Here is an 18,039-nt window from a genome sequence, read left to right as displayed (position 1 = left end):
TCATGAACCACTAAGCGGATTTTTACAAAATTTGGTGTGGAGCATCCTTGGGTGAAGAGGAACCAATTTTTTTTATAAATGGTGGGTCTGGCCCCCCAGGGGCCTGAAGGGTGGGGCCAAATAGGAGAAATATAGCAAATTCTTCTTTAAAATCCTTCTTCTTCTGTAGAAATGAAAGGATTTGTTCCATATTTGGTCAGAAGCATCCTTGGGGGAAGGGGAACAAAATTTGTATAAATAGTGGGTCTGGCCCCCCTGGGGGCTGAGGGGCGAGGCCCAATAGGGGAAATGTAGCAAATTCTTTAAAATCCTTCTTCTTCTGTAGGAATGGAAGGATTTGTCCCATATTTGATCTGAAGCATTCTTGGGTGAAGGGGAACCAATTTTGTATAAACCATGAATCTGGCCCGCCAGGTGCCTGAGCGGTGGGGCCTAATATGGGAAACATAGCAAATTATTCTTTTAAAATCCTTCTTCTGTAGGAATAAAATGATTTGGTCCATATTTGGTGTGGAGCATCCGTGGGTAGTGGGGAACCAATTTTGTATAAACCATGGGTCTGACTCCCCAGGGGCCTGATGGGCGGAGCCCAATAGGGGAAACATAGCAAATTATTCTTTAAAATCCTTCTTCTGTAGGAATGAAAGGATTTGTTCCATATTTGGTCTGAAGCATCCTTCGGTGAAGGGGATCCAATTTTGTGTAAATCAAGGGTTCTGGCCCCCCAGTGGCCTGAGGGGCAGGGCCCAAGAGGAGAAACATAGCAAATTATTCTTTAAAATCCTTATTCTTCTGTAGGAATGAAAGGATTTGGTGTGGAACATCTTTGGGTAAAGGGGAACCAATTTTGTATAAATGGTGGGTGTGGCACCCCTGGGACCTGAGGGGTGGGGCCCAATAGGGGAAATAGACGTAAATCTTCAAAATCCTTCTTCTTCGGTAGGAATGACAGGATTTGGTCCATATTTGGTCTGAAGCATTCTTGGGTGAAGGGGAACCAATTTTGTATAAACGGTGTGTCTGACCCCTCTGTAGGCAGAGAGGCGGGGCCCAATAGGGAAAATAGAGGTAAAACCTTTAGAATCCTTCTTCTACCATAGGGATTAAGGGATTTTATCCTAATTTAGTCTGGAGCATCCTTGGGCCAAGGGGACTCAATTTTGTATTATCAGTAGGTGTGGTCTCCGAGGGGGGCAAAAGGGCGGGGCCCAATTAGAGAAATAGGGTAAAACCTTTAAAATCCTTTTCAGACCATCGGGATTAAGGGATTTTATCCTTATTTAGTGTGGAGCATCCTTGGGTGACGGTGACTCAATTTTGTATAATTGGTGGGTATGACCCCCTAGGGGCATAGGGGTGGGGCTCTGTTTGAAGTTTGTTCTCTTTATCTCAAGTACTGGATGGATCTTTCTGAAATTTCATATGTAGTTACAGCACCTTCCATAGATTGCTATATCTTTACTTCATACCAATTACTTTAATTATATTCAGGTGAGCGATACAGGCCCTCTGGGCCTCTTGTTGTATTTCCTGAGGCCGATGGAAATACAAAATCCTGTAGGGTCATACCATCCTGTATACCCTGCCAAAAATCTGTCTAACGAATTTATTACCCCTTTGAGTCTTTTATAATAAAACAAAGAAAAATAACAATAAAATAAATCAACAAATCAGTATGCGAAGCCTATTGGCCTCAGGAAATACAAAACCCTTTAGGGTCATATCATCCCGTATATCCTGCCAAAAATCTGTGTAACGAATTTATTACCCCTTTGAGTCTTTTATAATTAAAACAAAGAAAAATAACAATAAAATAAATCAACAAACCAGTATGCAAAGCGAAACGTTTTGACATTTTGTAAACAGCGAGGCAGACGACGAATGCGAGTTGTCTCCAGTTGCCCGGCCGCAAGATACAAAGAGATACAATCAGATTCCTAGATTTTTCTCAAAGGGGTAATAAGACAATATAACCCTACTTTGAGAGGGTTGATATTCAGGGTGAAAGTCTCAAACTAACAGACCAGATTAATGTCATATCTAGTTGGAAAAGGAAGTAGTTTACTAACCAAATATGATATATCTCATCAGAAAGCATGGAATCAAAATAATATTACTCTCCCACACCAAATTAGGCACCTAATTAGTTAACTGTACACAATACATCATGTATCTGGTTTCTGATGTTTTAATTGGGCAGTAAAAGCTTAAGCCTTATGTTCACAAACAGGATTATTGTCATATCTAGTTAGATTTATTGGAGTGTTTTTCTCACTGGATATGGTATTTACCTGGTTTGTGAGGGCAGGACTTAGATATAAAAAGCATCATTGGACACCCTCACAAACCATATTAATGTCATATCTAGTTAGACAATGGACTGTTTTGCTTGCTAGATATATACATTTCTGTATACGATATTCAGTCAGTATTAGTGACAGGATACAATAATTGATTATGTCATCATGTGACATGCATTATCCAATCAAATAAGGAAATTCAAAGCAGGGAAGTACAGTGCTGAATATTGCATCAGAGGCCATTCACAGTTTATGTGAATCATATTCTTTGAAAAAGCCAAATTAAACAAATCCTTGTTAACTACTATCTATTATTAACTATATAGTTTTCTAAAGAAAGAACATCCATTTTAAGCTCACCTGGCCCGAAGGGCCAAGTGAGCTTATCCCATGGCACAGTGTCCGTTGTCCATCAACTTTTCCCTTTAAAACGCTACTAGACCTGAATGGCTCAGAGGATTTTGGTCTGGAGCATCATTGGCCAAAGAGTTCTCAGTTTTGTATAAACGGAGGGTATGGTCCTCCTGGGGGCAGAGGGGCGGGGGAAATTAGGTAAATCTTTAAAAATCTTCTTCTTTTCAACCAATAGAAGGATTTTGACCAAAATTGTTCTAGAGCATCTCTCGACAAAGGAGCCTCAATTTTGTATAAACGAAGGGTGTGGCCCCTCTGGGGGCGGAGGGGCAGGGCCCAATAGAGGAAATAGAGGAAAACATTAAAGATCCTTCTCCTTCTGTACCGTTGAAGGGATTTTAACCAAACTTGTTCTAGAGAATCTTTGGGCAAAGGGAATTGAATATTTATAAATGGAAGATGAAAATTTACAGCTGTATATAATATAAGCAGTACTTTTTATTTATTTATTTCACAAACAAATACACTAGAAACAAACTGTCAATTTTTCAAACATATTACTTGACCTAATTATCCCTAGTACTGCCGTTATTATAGTTGATGTATGCCACTAAATGAACTTAAAAAAACAGTATAAGACTTTCATACTAACCTGCAGTTGTGCTATGAAAGTGTACTGGTATTTACTCCTCTTGCTTATGTCCATAATGTTGTCAGAAATTCACATTCTTCATAATGGTGCCACACAATACAACCCATCCATGGCTATGGATTGACCTCTATGTCTCACTTCCCGTGCATCAGTGTTGGATTGACCTCTATGTCTCACTTACTTCCCGTTCATCAGTGTGAATTTAAACTGATACAGGGAATTATGTCCTTGGTGAAATTTACAATCTTGTAAAGTGGACGTTTTGTTAAAAGTTTCGTGTAATACATTCTTAGGAATGGAGATTCCTACTATAAGATTCTTTCCTGGGATGCATGTTTCCTTAACTTGACAAGTGCACTTAATGTGTTTTTTTCTTCTTTTGCAGATACCCATCATCACTGAGTATTTAACATCATTCACTAATTTATTTATTACATACCATCCATCCATTAATTAGAAATAACTTTAAACACCATGGCACAATCTACACTGAGAGGATCCAAACATTACATGTGGGAGGTCACAAAGATGCTGGGCCAGGGAGCTACAAGTAAAGTCTATCGTGGCAGGAATAAGGTAATGCAAATTTCCGTTTCCATAAAATTTAGGCACTTGAATACTTTTTAAAGTTATTCTCTGCGAAAACATCTGCATAATTAAGTATGTAAAAGAGTTCTTTCAATGCAGTTCATTTAATTTATCGTTTATGGTCATTTGATCAAAAGTGTATATAAATTTAGTGTGTAAAAATTGTTAAAATTAGGTTCCCTGAGTCATTAAAATGACCATCAGCAACCAAAAATCGGATCTTTTGCTTTTAGTTTTAGGTTCACAAGAGTTATCTCCCTTTTCCCTATAAATAGAACTTAAACAATATTATGCTAATTGACCATAATTTCCAGTAGAGTCATCTCCCTTCTGAGTTCTCATGAATAGCTAGCTAGAGCACTGAGTTATTTATAGAAATGGTTATTTCCACAAATGTATTTACCTACTGTAGATCACAGGGGAAGAGGTGGCAGTAAAGGTGTTTACGTCGGCCGCCGCCCTCAGACCTTTTGAGGTCCAAATGAGGGAGTACTCACTCATGAAGAAGATGGACCACATGAATATTGTCAAGATGCTGGACTTGGAACAAGAGGTTGGTTTAGAATGACATGTCTGTCCTGTAGGGGTGACTCATGCAGTCAATTATGACTTCTGTGACACCATGGCTACATATGTACGTGCACGTGGTTAAATGCCATAGATTTACTGCTGTGGTATAACAGATGTAAAAGTATCAGGTTTTTATACAACTTTAAATGTGAGTCAAATAATATCAATTGCAACTAATATTTGATGTGTATACAGTATTTTAATAAAATAAGGTGATAAATTCAATAATTCACAAAAAATATTGTACATGATTTCATTTTTTGACAGGGTGGTCTTATAAATTATCACATTCTGACTGTTATAACTTTTATAAAAGTACAACGGTTAACACTGAAGACGGAACACAGACACATGCCTAAATCTGACAAGACTTTAATACATTTTGAACAGCAAACATACCATAAACGTTTCTATTTTGAAACCACTCAGCACCTTTAGTCAGCCATTGGCATTTCGCAATTTCAAAGGTTAAATAACATTGACCCTGAAAAGTGCGAAGTCAAAAAACATTTGAAATACATAAAGCATATTTTGTATTGGCTCATTGACATTTTTTTTTTGGTTTTAGGGAAGGGAGATTTTGATAAAAAAGAAATGTTTTTGGTGAAAAGGATGTATGAAAAAATAAGATAGAAGCTATATTTTTGATTAGATTGGAATAGGTAATAAAGTGATTGTCATGTGAAACTTTTTGTCTGACAGATTGGAACGGGAAATAAAGTGATTATCATGTGAAACTTATTGTCTGACAGATTGGAACCGGAAATAAAGTGATTATCATGTGAAACTTTTTGTCTGACAGATTGGAACGGGTAATAAAGTGATTATCATGTAAAACTTATTGTCTGACAGATTGGAACGGGAAATTAAGTGATTATCATGTGAAACTTATTGTCTGACAGATTGGAATGGGTAATAAAGTGATTATCATGTGAAACTTATTGTCTGACAGATTGGAACGGGAAATAAAGTGATTGTCATGGAGTTATCTACCTGTGGAAGTCTCTACAATATGCTGGATGATCCAAAAAATGCTTACGGACTGGAGGAAACAGAGTTTCTGCTTGTGCTAAAGCATGTAGGTAGGTACATACCAGGTAGTTTAAGGCTTGTTTGTTATTGTAGAAAAGTCAGCTTTTAAAGGACATGGGTCAATATTTCAATTTCAGTTTATATAATTGAGTATTTCATTCTCTAATCAATGGCCTGTACATGCATAATTAATTGGAATTTCTTATTGTATAATACAGTGATCTTTTTTTCAGTTTTACAGCCAAACACAGGTTGTTTCCCATAGCTAAAATGTGCCTTATTTTCCCAAAATGATCAGAAAATGGGAATATATCCAAATTTCAATAGACAGACTGTTGTAAAATAACACTGTAATAGGTTACCTGGTACTGCCTGTACTGATATCTGGTAAATAGAAAATATAAATTGGTTTTACTGTTTCAGCAAAAGGAATGAAATATCTTCATGAGAAAGGCATTGTTCACCGTGATGTGAAACCAGGAAACATCCTTTGCTATAAAGGAGAAGATGGAAGGTAAGAATTCACCAGAACTAGGGACTTTATTGAACTGTATAGGGTTAGGCTAAGTAATAAAGGATATACTCAACACCTCATGTACGGTTTGTAGTACATGTTTTTACTGATAGTTATATTGGCCGAGTTATTACGTCAAGGTCTGTGATACGAGTCCGAGGCCAAAGTTCATGTACACAGAGGCAGTGTGACAGGCCTAATAACTTGAGGTATTTGAACGGGAAGGATTAATGTTCCAATTATTAATTCCCTTACTTTGGCTTTTTTTACCTGTTTGCAATGACAAAAGAAAAGACAAGAGTGAGAATAATGTGATTTAGACACCATTCTTAACTCATATTTCTATAGTGATAATCAAGACTGTAGTGTGTTTTGGTCGTGGTGTGCATTCAATTTGGTGAGCTTCTCATTTTGGGCCACGACCAGATACAAAATTTCCAGTGCCAGTATCATATTGACTCGGTATCACCCACAGAAATTGTATTGTGCACATTGTTTTTTCTAATGTTACTTGTAATGAAGAGATTATTAATTGTTAAGGGAAAATAGTGTTGTAGAATTTTTCTTAATATGAATCCTAAGAATATGTCCTTATAACACTTTAATTGAAAATGTCTATATTGGTGGTTATTTTAAAACAGATTTGTGTTCAAGTTGACTGACTTTGGAGCAGCAAAGGAATTACAGTACGAGGAAGAACAGTTTGTGTCCTTATATGGTACTGAGGAATATTTGGTAAGTACTCACTTATTGTATATAATATATTACTGATACAAGGAATAGCTTCCTTACTGTGTAACATAAAACATTTGTGTAGTCTTTCGCAGCTTTACATTCCAAACTGTCACATTTGTTTCAAAGATTGTGGTTGGCTGATATGTGTAAGCTGTGACATTTTACTAGTCATATGTTCCCAAATATTCTCAGTTCCACTTTATCACTTTATTAAAAAATTGTATAATATGAATCTAGGCTCTGCTTATTCCACTTTTTCATAAAATGGTATTTTGACGCGTTATCACAACAGAATTTCAATTGCAACATTGCATTTTAATTGTCTGGCAATTACAGTTTTTGTCTTGACCTGTATTCTAGTAACAAGTTATAGAATTTAACTATATGTCGTTGAGTTTGTTTTGTTATAAGACCAAGATTGTTTCTGAAAACAATTTTGAAATTAAATATTAATTTCTGATATTATCACAGCATCCAGACATCTATGGCTGTGCTGTTATGAGGGACAAGAATAAGGAGAAGATCTTCGATGCCACTGTCGACCTTTGGAGTTTGGGAGTCACTATTTTTCACGCAGCGACTGGTCGATTGCCATTTAGACCTTTTGGAGGAAGAAAGAATAGAGTGACCATGTAAGTAAGGGAGGTAATCCCATGACAAGTGATGTTTCTTTTAATATTTTTTTGTGATTAAGTACAAATGATATGTTTTCATGAATTGAAAAATTAAATATTGTCTTCGAACTCCATCACAGTGAAGTAATACAACAGATATGCTTTTTAATAAGCTCATTTTTTCCACATCTAATACTTTTTACAGGTATGAAATAACCAAAAACAAGGAACCGGGCTACATATCGGGAATACAGCAATCCGAAAACGGCAAGATTGAGTGGAGCAAAGAACTACCTCTTACCTGTCGACTCTCCCTGTAAGTTGTGGTTTTGACTCAGGTTCTTCATTGTCTTGGACATTTATAAATTCTTTAAATTCTTGGAATTTCAATGAAATCTAGAAAAGTTGAATTAATAATGTGAATGAAACACTAAATGAAATACTCATTTCATGTTAATTGGGGAATCATTTAATGAGAGGAACAAATAGCTTTGTTTGTGTCTGAGAAACCAAAGCATGATTTTACAAGAAAGAATATGTTAAAAAAAATGAGAAATTTCCTTATTTATATATTTAGTTTAAGAACATTTATTTTAATAAAGACTTTTCATTATTGAAAGATTTCACAAATATTACATAAATATCTTATTAACTCATTCACCCCTGAAGACATATTTGAACCCTTCCAATTCAAAGGTTGGAAAAGTTCATTATGAAATTTCATGAGTGAATGAGTTAATGCTTTAATAGTGTATTAATGTCTATAACTTTATAATAGCTACAGAATCATTTTTAAATTAGTGACATTTTGAATAATCTATTGATCAGGGGATTGAAGATGTTCCTTACTCCAATATTGGCTGGCTTACTGGAGCGGAACGACAGGTATAAATTATCCTTTGGCGATTTCTTCAACAAAGTTGACAAGCTGATGTCAAAGATTGTTATCCATACCTTCAGTCCTAACACTTGGATGCACATGAGGATTTACATAGATGGAAACAGCAAGTAAGTGGTTATCTTTGAAATCATGTGATTCCACTCTCCATATGCTTATCATCTCTTATTCTACACCCTTTGAACATGTCATTATGAAAATTGAAGGCTGTATGTGCCATCAAGTAGACCAGTTTGATTCTTTGATGTACATTGAGAGAATTGCATGGCAACATTATGGTACAATTGGCTGGCTTCGAAGTCGGGTGTTGCTTTTCTGTAATCCTTATTGGATAGGTGTTATCTTGCGATTGGTCTGTCTTTTATACTTGAAACCAATCTAATAGCTTACCGCATGCATTAGATTTTGTCATGACTTATTTAAAGGGTGTGTGTAGAGAAGATATTTTGTATCGATAGCAGAACCCTTAGAACACAGATGGTAAGTGGTGGACACAAGATTGGGAAAAGAAAATCAATTTTCGAGATATAATGGTTTTTATACGCCCGTCGATAGACGGTACGTATTATGTTTTCACGCGGACGGGTGGGCGGGCGGGCACACATTAGTTTCCGCTCAATAACTTGAGTAATTTTGAATGGATTCATTTAAAACTAAACAGGAAGGTTCATTACCATGAAAGCTCCAACGAGTTCGATAACCAAAATTATTTGCTGGTTATTTCCGGTGTTATGGCCCTTTGTAGAATTGCAGAAACAGTTTCTGCTCAATAACTTGAGTAATTTTGAATGGATTCATTTCAAACTTCATAGGAAGGTTTATTGCTATGAAAGCTCGGACAAGTTCGATAACCAAAATTATTCGCGGGTTATTTACGGAGTTATGGCCCTTTGTAGAATTGCCGAAACAGTTTCCACTCAATAACTTGAGTAATTTTAAATGGATTAATTTCAAACTTCATAGGAAGGTTCATTGCCATTAAAGCTCGGACAAGTTTGATAACCAAAATTATTTGCTGGTTATTTACAGAGTTATAGCCCTCTCTAGAATTGCCGAAATTGAGTCTGCTCAATAACTTCAGTAATTTTGAATAGATTCATTTCAAACTTCATAGGAAGGTTCATTGCTATGAAAGCTCGGACAAGTTCGATAACCAAAATAATTTACAAGTTATTTACACAATTATAGCCCTTTGAAGAATTGCCGAAACAGTTTCCGCTCAATAGCTTCATTAATTTTGAATGGATTCATTTCAAACTTCATAGGATGGTTCATTGCTATGAAAGCTCGGACAAGTTTGATAACTAAAATTATTCGCTGGTTATTTACGGAGTTATGGCCCTTTGTAGAATTGCAGAAACAGTTTCTGCTCAATAACTTCAGTAATTTTGAATGGATTCATTTCAAACTTCGTAAGAAGGTTCATTTCTATGAAAGCTTGGGATAACCAAAATTATTCGCTGGTTATTTACGGAGTTATGGCCCTTTGTAGAATTGCCGAAACAGTTTCCGCTCAATAACTTGAGTAATTTTAAATAGATTAATTTCAAACTTGGTAGGAAGGTTCATTGCCATTAAAGCTCGGACAAGCTTGATAAGATTTGACGCTTATCTCTCCAAAATTTATGCACTTATGGCCCTTTGTGGCAAACTGCTCATTCTACATCTGACGGGCGTATCATGTACCGTCTTGCGGAACTCATGTTCAATATATATGCAAAAATGCATAGAAACTGCTGAAAAAATTATCTCTCTTTTTCCCCAAAGAAAGGATCAAGGTACTGATGTACAAAAACAATTTGTGAAAGATTATGGATTTATTTGCCAAACACGTTTAACCATGATTATTTTGTTTTCTTTGTGCTAGAATCACGACACTACAGGACTGCATTGCTGAGCAGAGTGACATAGCTATTCAGGACCAGGTACTCATCCATGATGGGGATCTCTTAAAAAACATTGTTGACAACATGACACCCGTTCACCAGTACCCCAAATCTGTGTTTTGTGAAAAGACTCCAATATTTGTGTTTATGAAACATTCTGATGACCAGAGGACTTTCCCCAAATCGTGGTGTCCAGACTTTCCAAAGTTTGGCAGCAGCATGAACATTGCAAATGACCAACAGATGGCTAAAATGTGCTGTGGTATCAACTTTTTACTGTGTAAAGAAATCGGACGGTATCATACGAAGATGGAATTAGAAAGACTCAGTGTTCAGAGCTACATGTAAGTATCATTTTGATTTTTTGATGTCAGCTGGTGATCACACCATCTGGAGATTGTATGATTCTACCAATCACAGTTTTTCTATGAGATATCAATATGTATTGAAACTTTGCTTGTCTAGAGAATTTTAGCCATGTTTCACAAAGTCCAGGCAAGACACCATTGTAATAAAAGAATGTTTTGTCTAATACGAAAATGATAATTACCAATTTAAAAGAAAGGAGGGAAAAAAACAGCATTATTTCCATCTGTAAGTTCTCTTTTTAAAGCAATAAAATAAATGGAACCTAAAGCAATTTCAGGACCTGAAATTCTATAAAAAAGGAAAAGAAAAGAAAAGTTGCTTGAGTTAGGCATCCACACACACTGGCGAAATTCAGAGTCGGGTCAGGGCTTCAGCTTAAGATTTATCAATATTCATCTACTGAGTTGTGAGCTGTGACACAATCAAGTGTTTTTATCAGGCGTTATGAAGAAAAAGGTTCCCTTCAGAGTTACCCTTACTGCCATAATATGTTCTGTCAACCCTTGAAAATTAAGCCTGAATGCGGGTTAAGTCAAGATTTATCCTCCTTACACATTTTTGTTTTAGAAACTTTTTGAAAACTAAATGCCTACTTTAATAAAAATGAACACGTTTATAATTTATCTTTGCCTCGTGCTTGGAAACAGCAGTAGACACACAGAAAAATATTTTACAGAAGAGAATGTTGAGGAATTACGAATTTGTAATACAAAATATGATGAATTATTTTTTAATTCAAAAGCCAGCAAATATAATTCTATTTAATTACTTATTAAGTACATCTTCACATTTATTTCAGACATGAGCTCAAGCATGAATTTTCCCATTTGTTGAGTTATGACAGCAGACTAAGAGAGCATTGTGCTTCGGACCTCACCATGATGACCAACTTTATTAGTGAGTCTCAGCAAAAGATCATGATCCTGAGTGCCATCAATACTATCAACCCGTCACAACTCGCAGACCTAGAGAAAAGTACGGCAGCCAACACTCTGGAACTGCAGACTACAGCTGATAAAGTAAGTCTGAATAACTATATCAATATCACGCCGGTGAATTTTTTTTCAATTGCCTATATCTGACTGTTATTTAATAGGATTTAATAGGGTATTAGTGGATGCAGGCATTGCTACCTGTACTTCAATAAAATGTGAATAGTTTAATAGGTCAAAAACTGTTGTAGTTTGGCTGGCTAGGTTGGAAGCTGTTATAATAAAGATAGTGGTTAGAAGCTGTTATAATAAAGATAGCTAGATTAGAAACAGTTATAATAAAGATAGCTAAGTTTGAAGCTGTTATGATAAGATAGCTATGTTGGAAGCTGTTATAATAAAGATAGCTAGGTTAGAAGCTGTTATAATAAAGATAGTGGTTAGAAGCTGTTAAAATAAAGATAGCTAGATTAGAAACAGTTATAATAAAGATAGCTAAGTTTGAAGCTGTTATGATAAGATAGCTATGTTAGAAGCTGTTATGATAAAGATAGCTAGGTTAGAAGCTGTTATAATAAAGATAGCTAAGTTTGAAGCTGTTATGATAAGATAGCTATGTTAGAAGCTGTTATGATAAAGATAGCTAAGTTAGAAGCTGTTATAATAAAGATAGCTAGATTAGAAACAGTTACAATAAAGATAGCTTAGTTTGAAGCTGTTATGATAAGATAGCTGTGTTAGAAGCTGTTATGCTAAAGATAGCTACATGTAGGTTAGAAGCTGTTATAATAAAGATAGCGGTTAGAAGCTGTTATAATAAAGATAGCTAGATTAGAAACAGTTATAATAAAGATAGCTTAGTTTGAAGCTGTTATGATAAGATAGCTGTGTTAGAAGCTGTTATGATAAAGATAGCTACATGTAGGTTAGAAGCTGTTATAATAAAGATAGCGGTTAGAAGCTGTTATAATAAAGATAGCTAGATTAGAAACAGTTATAATAAAGATAGCCAAGTTTGAAGCTGTTATGATAAGATAATAAAGATAGCCAAGTTTGAAGCTGTTATGATAAGATAGCTATGTTAGAAGCTGTTATGATAAAGATAGCTAGGTTAGAAGCTGTTATAATAAAGATAGCTAGGGTAGAAGCTGTTATAATAAAGATAGCTAGGTTAGAAGCTGTTGTAATAAAGATAGCTAGGTTATATTTAGAAGCTGTTATAATAAAGATAGCTATGTTAGAAGCTGTTATAATAAAGATAGCTAGGTTAGAAGATGTTATAATAAAGTTAGCTAGGTTGGAAGCTGTTATAATAAACATAGCTATGTTAGAAGCTGTTGTAATAAAGATAGCTAGGTTATATTTAGAAGCTGTTATAATAAAGATAGCTATGTTAGAAGCTGTTATAATAAAGATAGCTAGGTTAGAAGCTGTTATAATAAAGATAGCTAGGTTAGAAGCTGTTGTAATAAAGATAGCTAGATTAGAAGCTGTTATAATAAAGATAGCTAAGTTTGAAGCTGTTATGATAAGATAGCTAGGTTAGAAACTGTTATAATAAAGATAGCTAGGTTAGAAGCTGTAATAATAAAGATAGCTAGGTTAGAAGCCGTAATAATAAAGATAGCTAGGTTAGAAGCCGTAATAATAAAGATAGCTAGGTTAGAAGCTGTAATAATAAAGATAGCTAGGTTAGAAGCCGTAATAATAAAGATAGCTAGGTTAGAAGCTGTAATAATAAAGAAAGCTAGGTTAGAAGCTGTTATAGACTTGCACAGTAATCAACTCTAAGATTTAAAAGTCAATACATCAACATATAAATACTGCTGCATAAATATTGAAATTTAATAATTCAGTAAATATGCTTTTTGGAATTTTCAGATAAAGAATGAATTGAAAAGGACCAGTAAGCTTTTGTCAAACTACCAAGAGCGAATCGTCAAAAGAGAACTTGAAATGAGTTGGGACAATGCCATTGGCTGTAATGACGAACAAGATCGATGGTAAGAATTCCCGTCCTACTAGGTCTTCTAGTCAGTCAGGAGGTACAGAAAGTTCATCCTCGATAACCAGGGGTTACGCTCACTTTCGCTCTCCACACCCCTGGAATATGTCATAGCTATTTAACTGGTGTCAGGTAAAAAATCCTGACCAATCACCAGGCCGATGCTTGTTCTTTGAAGATTTCAGAAGAGCGACACCCGACTTCAAAGCCAGCAAGATTCTTTTGATGTACATCAAAGGATCAAACTAGTCTTCTCGTCTTGTTCACAAGGTGCTGCACACTGAGCCTTTGCTATGACATATGTCAGTGCATTGTTTGAACCCAGTATGCCGGCAGACATTGATTTAACTCATACAGTTGGGGTCCACGTAGAATTCTGGAGTCCACTGTTCAGATGAGAAAAAATTCTGCTATACATCAAGGATTGTTTCATTCAGCTATCAAAATATTGGCAATCTTTTCCTCCTGTTGTATATTGTGCAGGTATATATATATATATACTTTTTGAACTAAAAAAAATCATAATATCTTGACATTTTTTAATTTATCACTGATATAACCTTTAATTGTTAGTACTACCAATTTATAACAGTGTCATTAAATTTTAAAAAGTCAAGACGAAATTCAAAAGTTGAAATTGAAAGAAACATCTGACTATGCATTTTTGTAGCAAGGAGAGACAAGAGGTGACTGTAGAAATAATACTGAGGATTGTCCGACACTTCAAGGAGCACAGACAAGCACAGTACCTCAACAGGACCGAGGAAGACACTCATGCTTTTGAAAGGTTGGTTTTATTATTCTGTGGTATCATGTACTTTGAAAAAAGTTTAGATAATTACAGTTTACCTGTCCTAGTAAAGGTAGGATACTGCACATGTATTCTCTTGCCAGAGTAAGAGAATACATGTGCAGTATCTTACCTTTACAGGTGTATCCACAGTTTTTCTGATGATAGATATTTTTGTCTGACCCTAGGGTTGAAACAAAGGGAAATCCCCCGTCATAGCATTTTAAGGTCACCTGAGCTTTGCTCAAGTGACCAATTCTAATCGCTTTCCGTCCGTCGTGCACCGTCCGTCGTGCGCCGTCCATCGTGCGTAAACCTTTTACATTTTCAACTTCTTCTCAAGAACCAGTGGATGGATTTTCTTCAAACTTGGTCCTGTAAAATTGGGATTCCTACCCCAACCCCTCGGGCCAGGGCGGGCCCCAAAAGGAAAATTAACCAATATTTCAAAAACTTCTTTTGGGGAGGGGGTCAAGTTTACTATAGTTTATATAGGGAAATAACACTTTTGGGTAGATTTATCCATTTTCAGCAGAAAATTACTCAAACTTAGTCAGAATCATCTTTGGTGAATGAGAGTATTACTTTGTAAAATTGGGATTCCTGCCCCATCCCCAGGGGCTAGGGCTGCGCCTCAAAGGGAAAATTTACCAATATTTTCAAATTCTTATCCTTTGATGACATGACAAGTATTGTATTTCGCTTAGTTTACATGCTGATTTCCACATCACATCTAAACAATAAAATAAAGCTACCAGTACCTATAATATAACTCAGGTGACCGCTAAGGCCCTTGGGCCTTAGGTTATGATGTCTTGTCAACAAGGTCTAAATATCATGTCAGTGGTGTATTGGCCTCCATAACGTCAGCATTGCATCAACTATACATGTACAAGAGAAAAAGAATTTTCACCATCTTGCTGGTGAGATGGGTGGATCTTAACCCCTCAAGAAAAGATTTTAAGGGTGGTCGGTTGGCACAGTAGATAGCGTACTTGCCTTTTACCACAGCGGCCAGGGTTCGATTCCTCGATCTGACATGACAAAGTATGCCGTCAACTGCCAAATCACATGGGTTTGTTACAGGTACTCTGGTTTCCTCTTACATTAAGACCCCCTGCACACTTACATCTGGGCCAACAAGAGTGATTATTATAAGTTGAAATAACTTATTTCTAAATAAGTTTATATTTAAAAAAAAATGAAAAAATCTAAATTACCAATCACTCTGCAAGCCTTGTGTTTGGCAACTTTAGATATTTTTACATCTTAAGAACCTTGCTTCTAGAACTGGAAGATTACATTTATGGAAGATATTTTGCCAGTTTCTTCCGAGTGTCGAACTCTTTAGGGAGGAAGAGTTATGTTACAGTTAGGCATCATTTAACCTTAACACAGGTCACTGGCCACATGGACAGGTTTGAATGTTATTTGTGTTTGTTCTAGGAACCAGTTAGAAGAGCTATGTATGAAAGCCAAGTCCTTATTAGAAACGTGTGACAGTCGTGGACAGAAACAGTATGAGATGTTCCACAGGTTTTACAGGTAATAATGGTGATATAGAACACAATTCATACTTGCCACATTGTGCATGTGGATATAGAGGTTCCCCAACCAGTGATGGTTGGTGATCATGTTTCAGGATTCTCTGTCCTCCCAACACTCTATCTATAATGCAAGGGAAATAATTCTCACATTTTCATTAAAATTTGGCTCTGTGTATGAAAAGATTAATTTAAAATAAAATGCCACACAAAACGATTATTATTCACAACTACAGAGAATAAACTCTATAAATTTGAAGGATTATTCTTTGATTCATGATTTGTTTTTCTAGAATGGCTTTCAAGTTTATCAAACAATTATTATTATTTTCCTCATTTTTTCCAGCAAAGCAGTGAATACAAGGAAAGAAAATGATTCATTAGACCGATCCTTGGCATCACTGGAGAAAAAACGAATTGATTTTGAAAAGCGTCTCAGCAAGGTGAAACATAAATGGATTCAGATAAATTTAGTACCATTCTGGCATTGGTGTATTCTCACTTGGGCTCACATCCAATATAAAGCTTTTTTGAAAATTGTTGATTTGCAAAGTGTGTCAAATTTGTGAATTCAAGCTTTAGCTTTGCTTTGTTTTCAATGATGTAAAATAATACTGAATAAAAGAAAATAGAAAAAATATGTTGTGCTTATAAATATATTTTTATATGGTATCATCAGCCTCTTTAAAATTGTTTAAATCCTTATCAATTTATGATAAAACAGTTGTCACTCAGTAACAGTATTTCATCAGTTAGTTTTGATCAGATATTCTGTGCAAGTAAAATGCTGGAAACATTCCTTTACCAAGCTATTGGTAAATTTAATGACTAACTTCAAGTCATGATCTGTATGTCAATGATGTTATAGATAGTGGAAGAACTAGGTCAAGAATGTATGGAGGTCTTGCATAGTAGACATCCCGACCCTCTTAGATCCCGGGGACCGAAACAGGTCACATGTAATGGCATTGATAGGGATACGCGCAGGAGTCTCCTGGAGGAAGCCAACAATAGGTGTGTACAGCTGGCTTCTTGTTATGTCTCATTGATGGATGGATCCAGGACATTTATAGTGAATTATGGACGTTTGATTCCCTCCACCTTCGCTTAACCTCTTAAAATTGTAAATACAACATCATCTTGATCATTTCAAGGTGTAATTATTAGGGCTGCAACGATACATTAACATGACAATACAATACAAATCACAATACATGTAGTTACAGTAGAGGCAAAGTAGAAAGACATGTTGCAAATTTTTACTGGCAAAATTATTACTGTAAATAGACTTCGTCCAAAATGGGCATGACTAAAAATGTTCAATACAATTCACGTCTTTCGACTTGCATGCCGAGATGGGGCTTAACTCACCATGTTTGAACGGACATGTGTACACTAATTTCAGAAACAACAAAATACATAAAAAATAATGTAGGTGAACCGTTGAGTACCGTACTGTATTTAAAGTATCGCAATATATCGTTGCAGCCTTAGTAATTAAAAAACATTTAATTTTTTCTTGGCAATGATGTTTTGTCTCGTGATCACGGTTATATTCTGTAAGTATTTGTTAATGTAACTGAGATTAATTTGTGTATTAATGATTATATTTTATATATTTCAGTTTGAAAAGTGGCTTTGAAGATCTGAAGGAGGATATCCAAAGGAACAATGACCTACTTAAAATGAGTGGTGAAATTTTGGAAGAATTGAAAAAGTAAATTGCTTACACAAAAATTCCAGATAAAATTATGTAGAATCATGGACTTCAAATTTAATTATCATTTTTAGCTCACCTGGCCCAAAGGGCAAAGTGAGCTTATGCCATGGCGCGGTGTCTGGCGTCCAGTGTCAATATTTTGCTTTAAACAACTTCTTTTGAATAACCAAAAGACCTTGGGTGATGATATTTGGCCAGATGCAAACTGGGATGAAGCGCTACAAAGTTTGTTAAAATAAATGACCTTCACCCATTTTCGAGGTCAAATATGTTAAAAACTTTAAACAACTTCTTTAGAATAACCAAAATGCCAGGGAGATGATATTTGGCCATTAGCATGCTTGGGTGAAGGTTTACAGAGTCTTCAAATGAATGACCTTCATTTATATTTAAGGTCACAGGGGTCAATTTTCTTTAAAAAAATCCACTTTAAACAACTTCTTCTGATTAACCAAAATGCCCAGGATTATGATATTTAGCCAGTAGCATGCTGAGATGAAGGTCTACAAAGTTTGTTTAAATGAATAACCTTCACC

The 18,039-nt window shown here is 35.5% G+C and overlaps 1 protein-coding gene across 15 annotated transcripts in view; it reads left to right on the top strand.

Annotated features, from left to right (window-relative positions):
* Positions 1-18,039, top strand: part of LOC110460618 (serine/threonine-protein kinase TBK1-like) — a 79,956-nt gene that overhangs the window by 57,546 nt on the left and 4,371 nt on the right. For all 15 annotated transcript variants that reach the window (XM_021513629.1, XM_021513637.1, XM_021513630.1 and 12 more), the window contains 16 exons: positions 3,692-3,882; positions 4,307-4,447; positions 5,417-5,546; positions 5,920-6,010; positions 6,652-6,745; positions 7,217-7,377; positions 7,565-7,675; positions 8,188-8,367; positions 10,125-10,487; positions 11,312-11,531; positions 13,326-13,447; positions 14,120-14,236; positions 15,686-15,784; positions 16,130-16,226; positions 16,652-16,797; positions 17,408-17,500. In XM_021513629.1, coding sequence (XP_021369304.1) covers positions 3,781-3,882; positions 4,307-4,447; positions 5,417-5,546; positions 5,920-6,010; positions 6,652-6,745; positions 7,217-7,377; positions 7,565-7,675; positions 8,188-8,367; positions 10,125-10,487; positions 11,312-11,531; positions 13,326-13,447; positions 14,120-14,236; positions 15,686-15,784; positions 16,130-16,226; positions 16,652-16,797; positions 17,408-17,500 — 2,267 coding nt within the window. In that variant the 5' untranslated portion in view covers positions 3,692-3,780. The remainder of the gene's footprint in view (positions 1-3,691; positions 3,883-4,306; positions 4,448-5,416; positions 5,547-5,919; positions 6,011-6,651; positions 6,746-7,216; positions 7,378-7,564; positions 7,676-8,187; positions 8,368-10,124; positions 10,488-11,311; positions 11,532-13,325; positions 13,448-14,119; positions 14,237-15,685; positions 15,785-16,129; positions 16,227-16,651; positions 16,798-17,407; positions 17,501-18,039) is intronic.

Source organism: Mizuhopecten yessoensis, unplaced genomic scaffold (assembly GCF_002113885.1).
Source record: "Mizuhopecten yessoensis strain PY_sf001 unplaced genomic scaffold, ASM211388v2 scaffold10441, whole genome shotgun sequence".
Taxonomy (NCBI): domain Eukaryota; kingdom Metazoa; phylum Mollusca; class Bivalvia; order Pectinida; family Pectinidae; genus Mizuhopecten; species Mizuhopecten yessoensis.
Note: the sequence above shows the minus strand (reverse complement) of the source record. Positions and strands in the feature narration are given on the sequence as shown.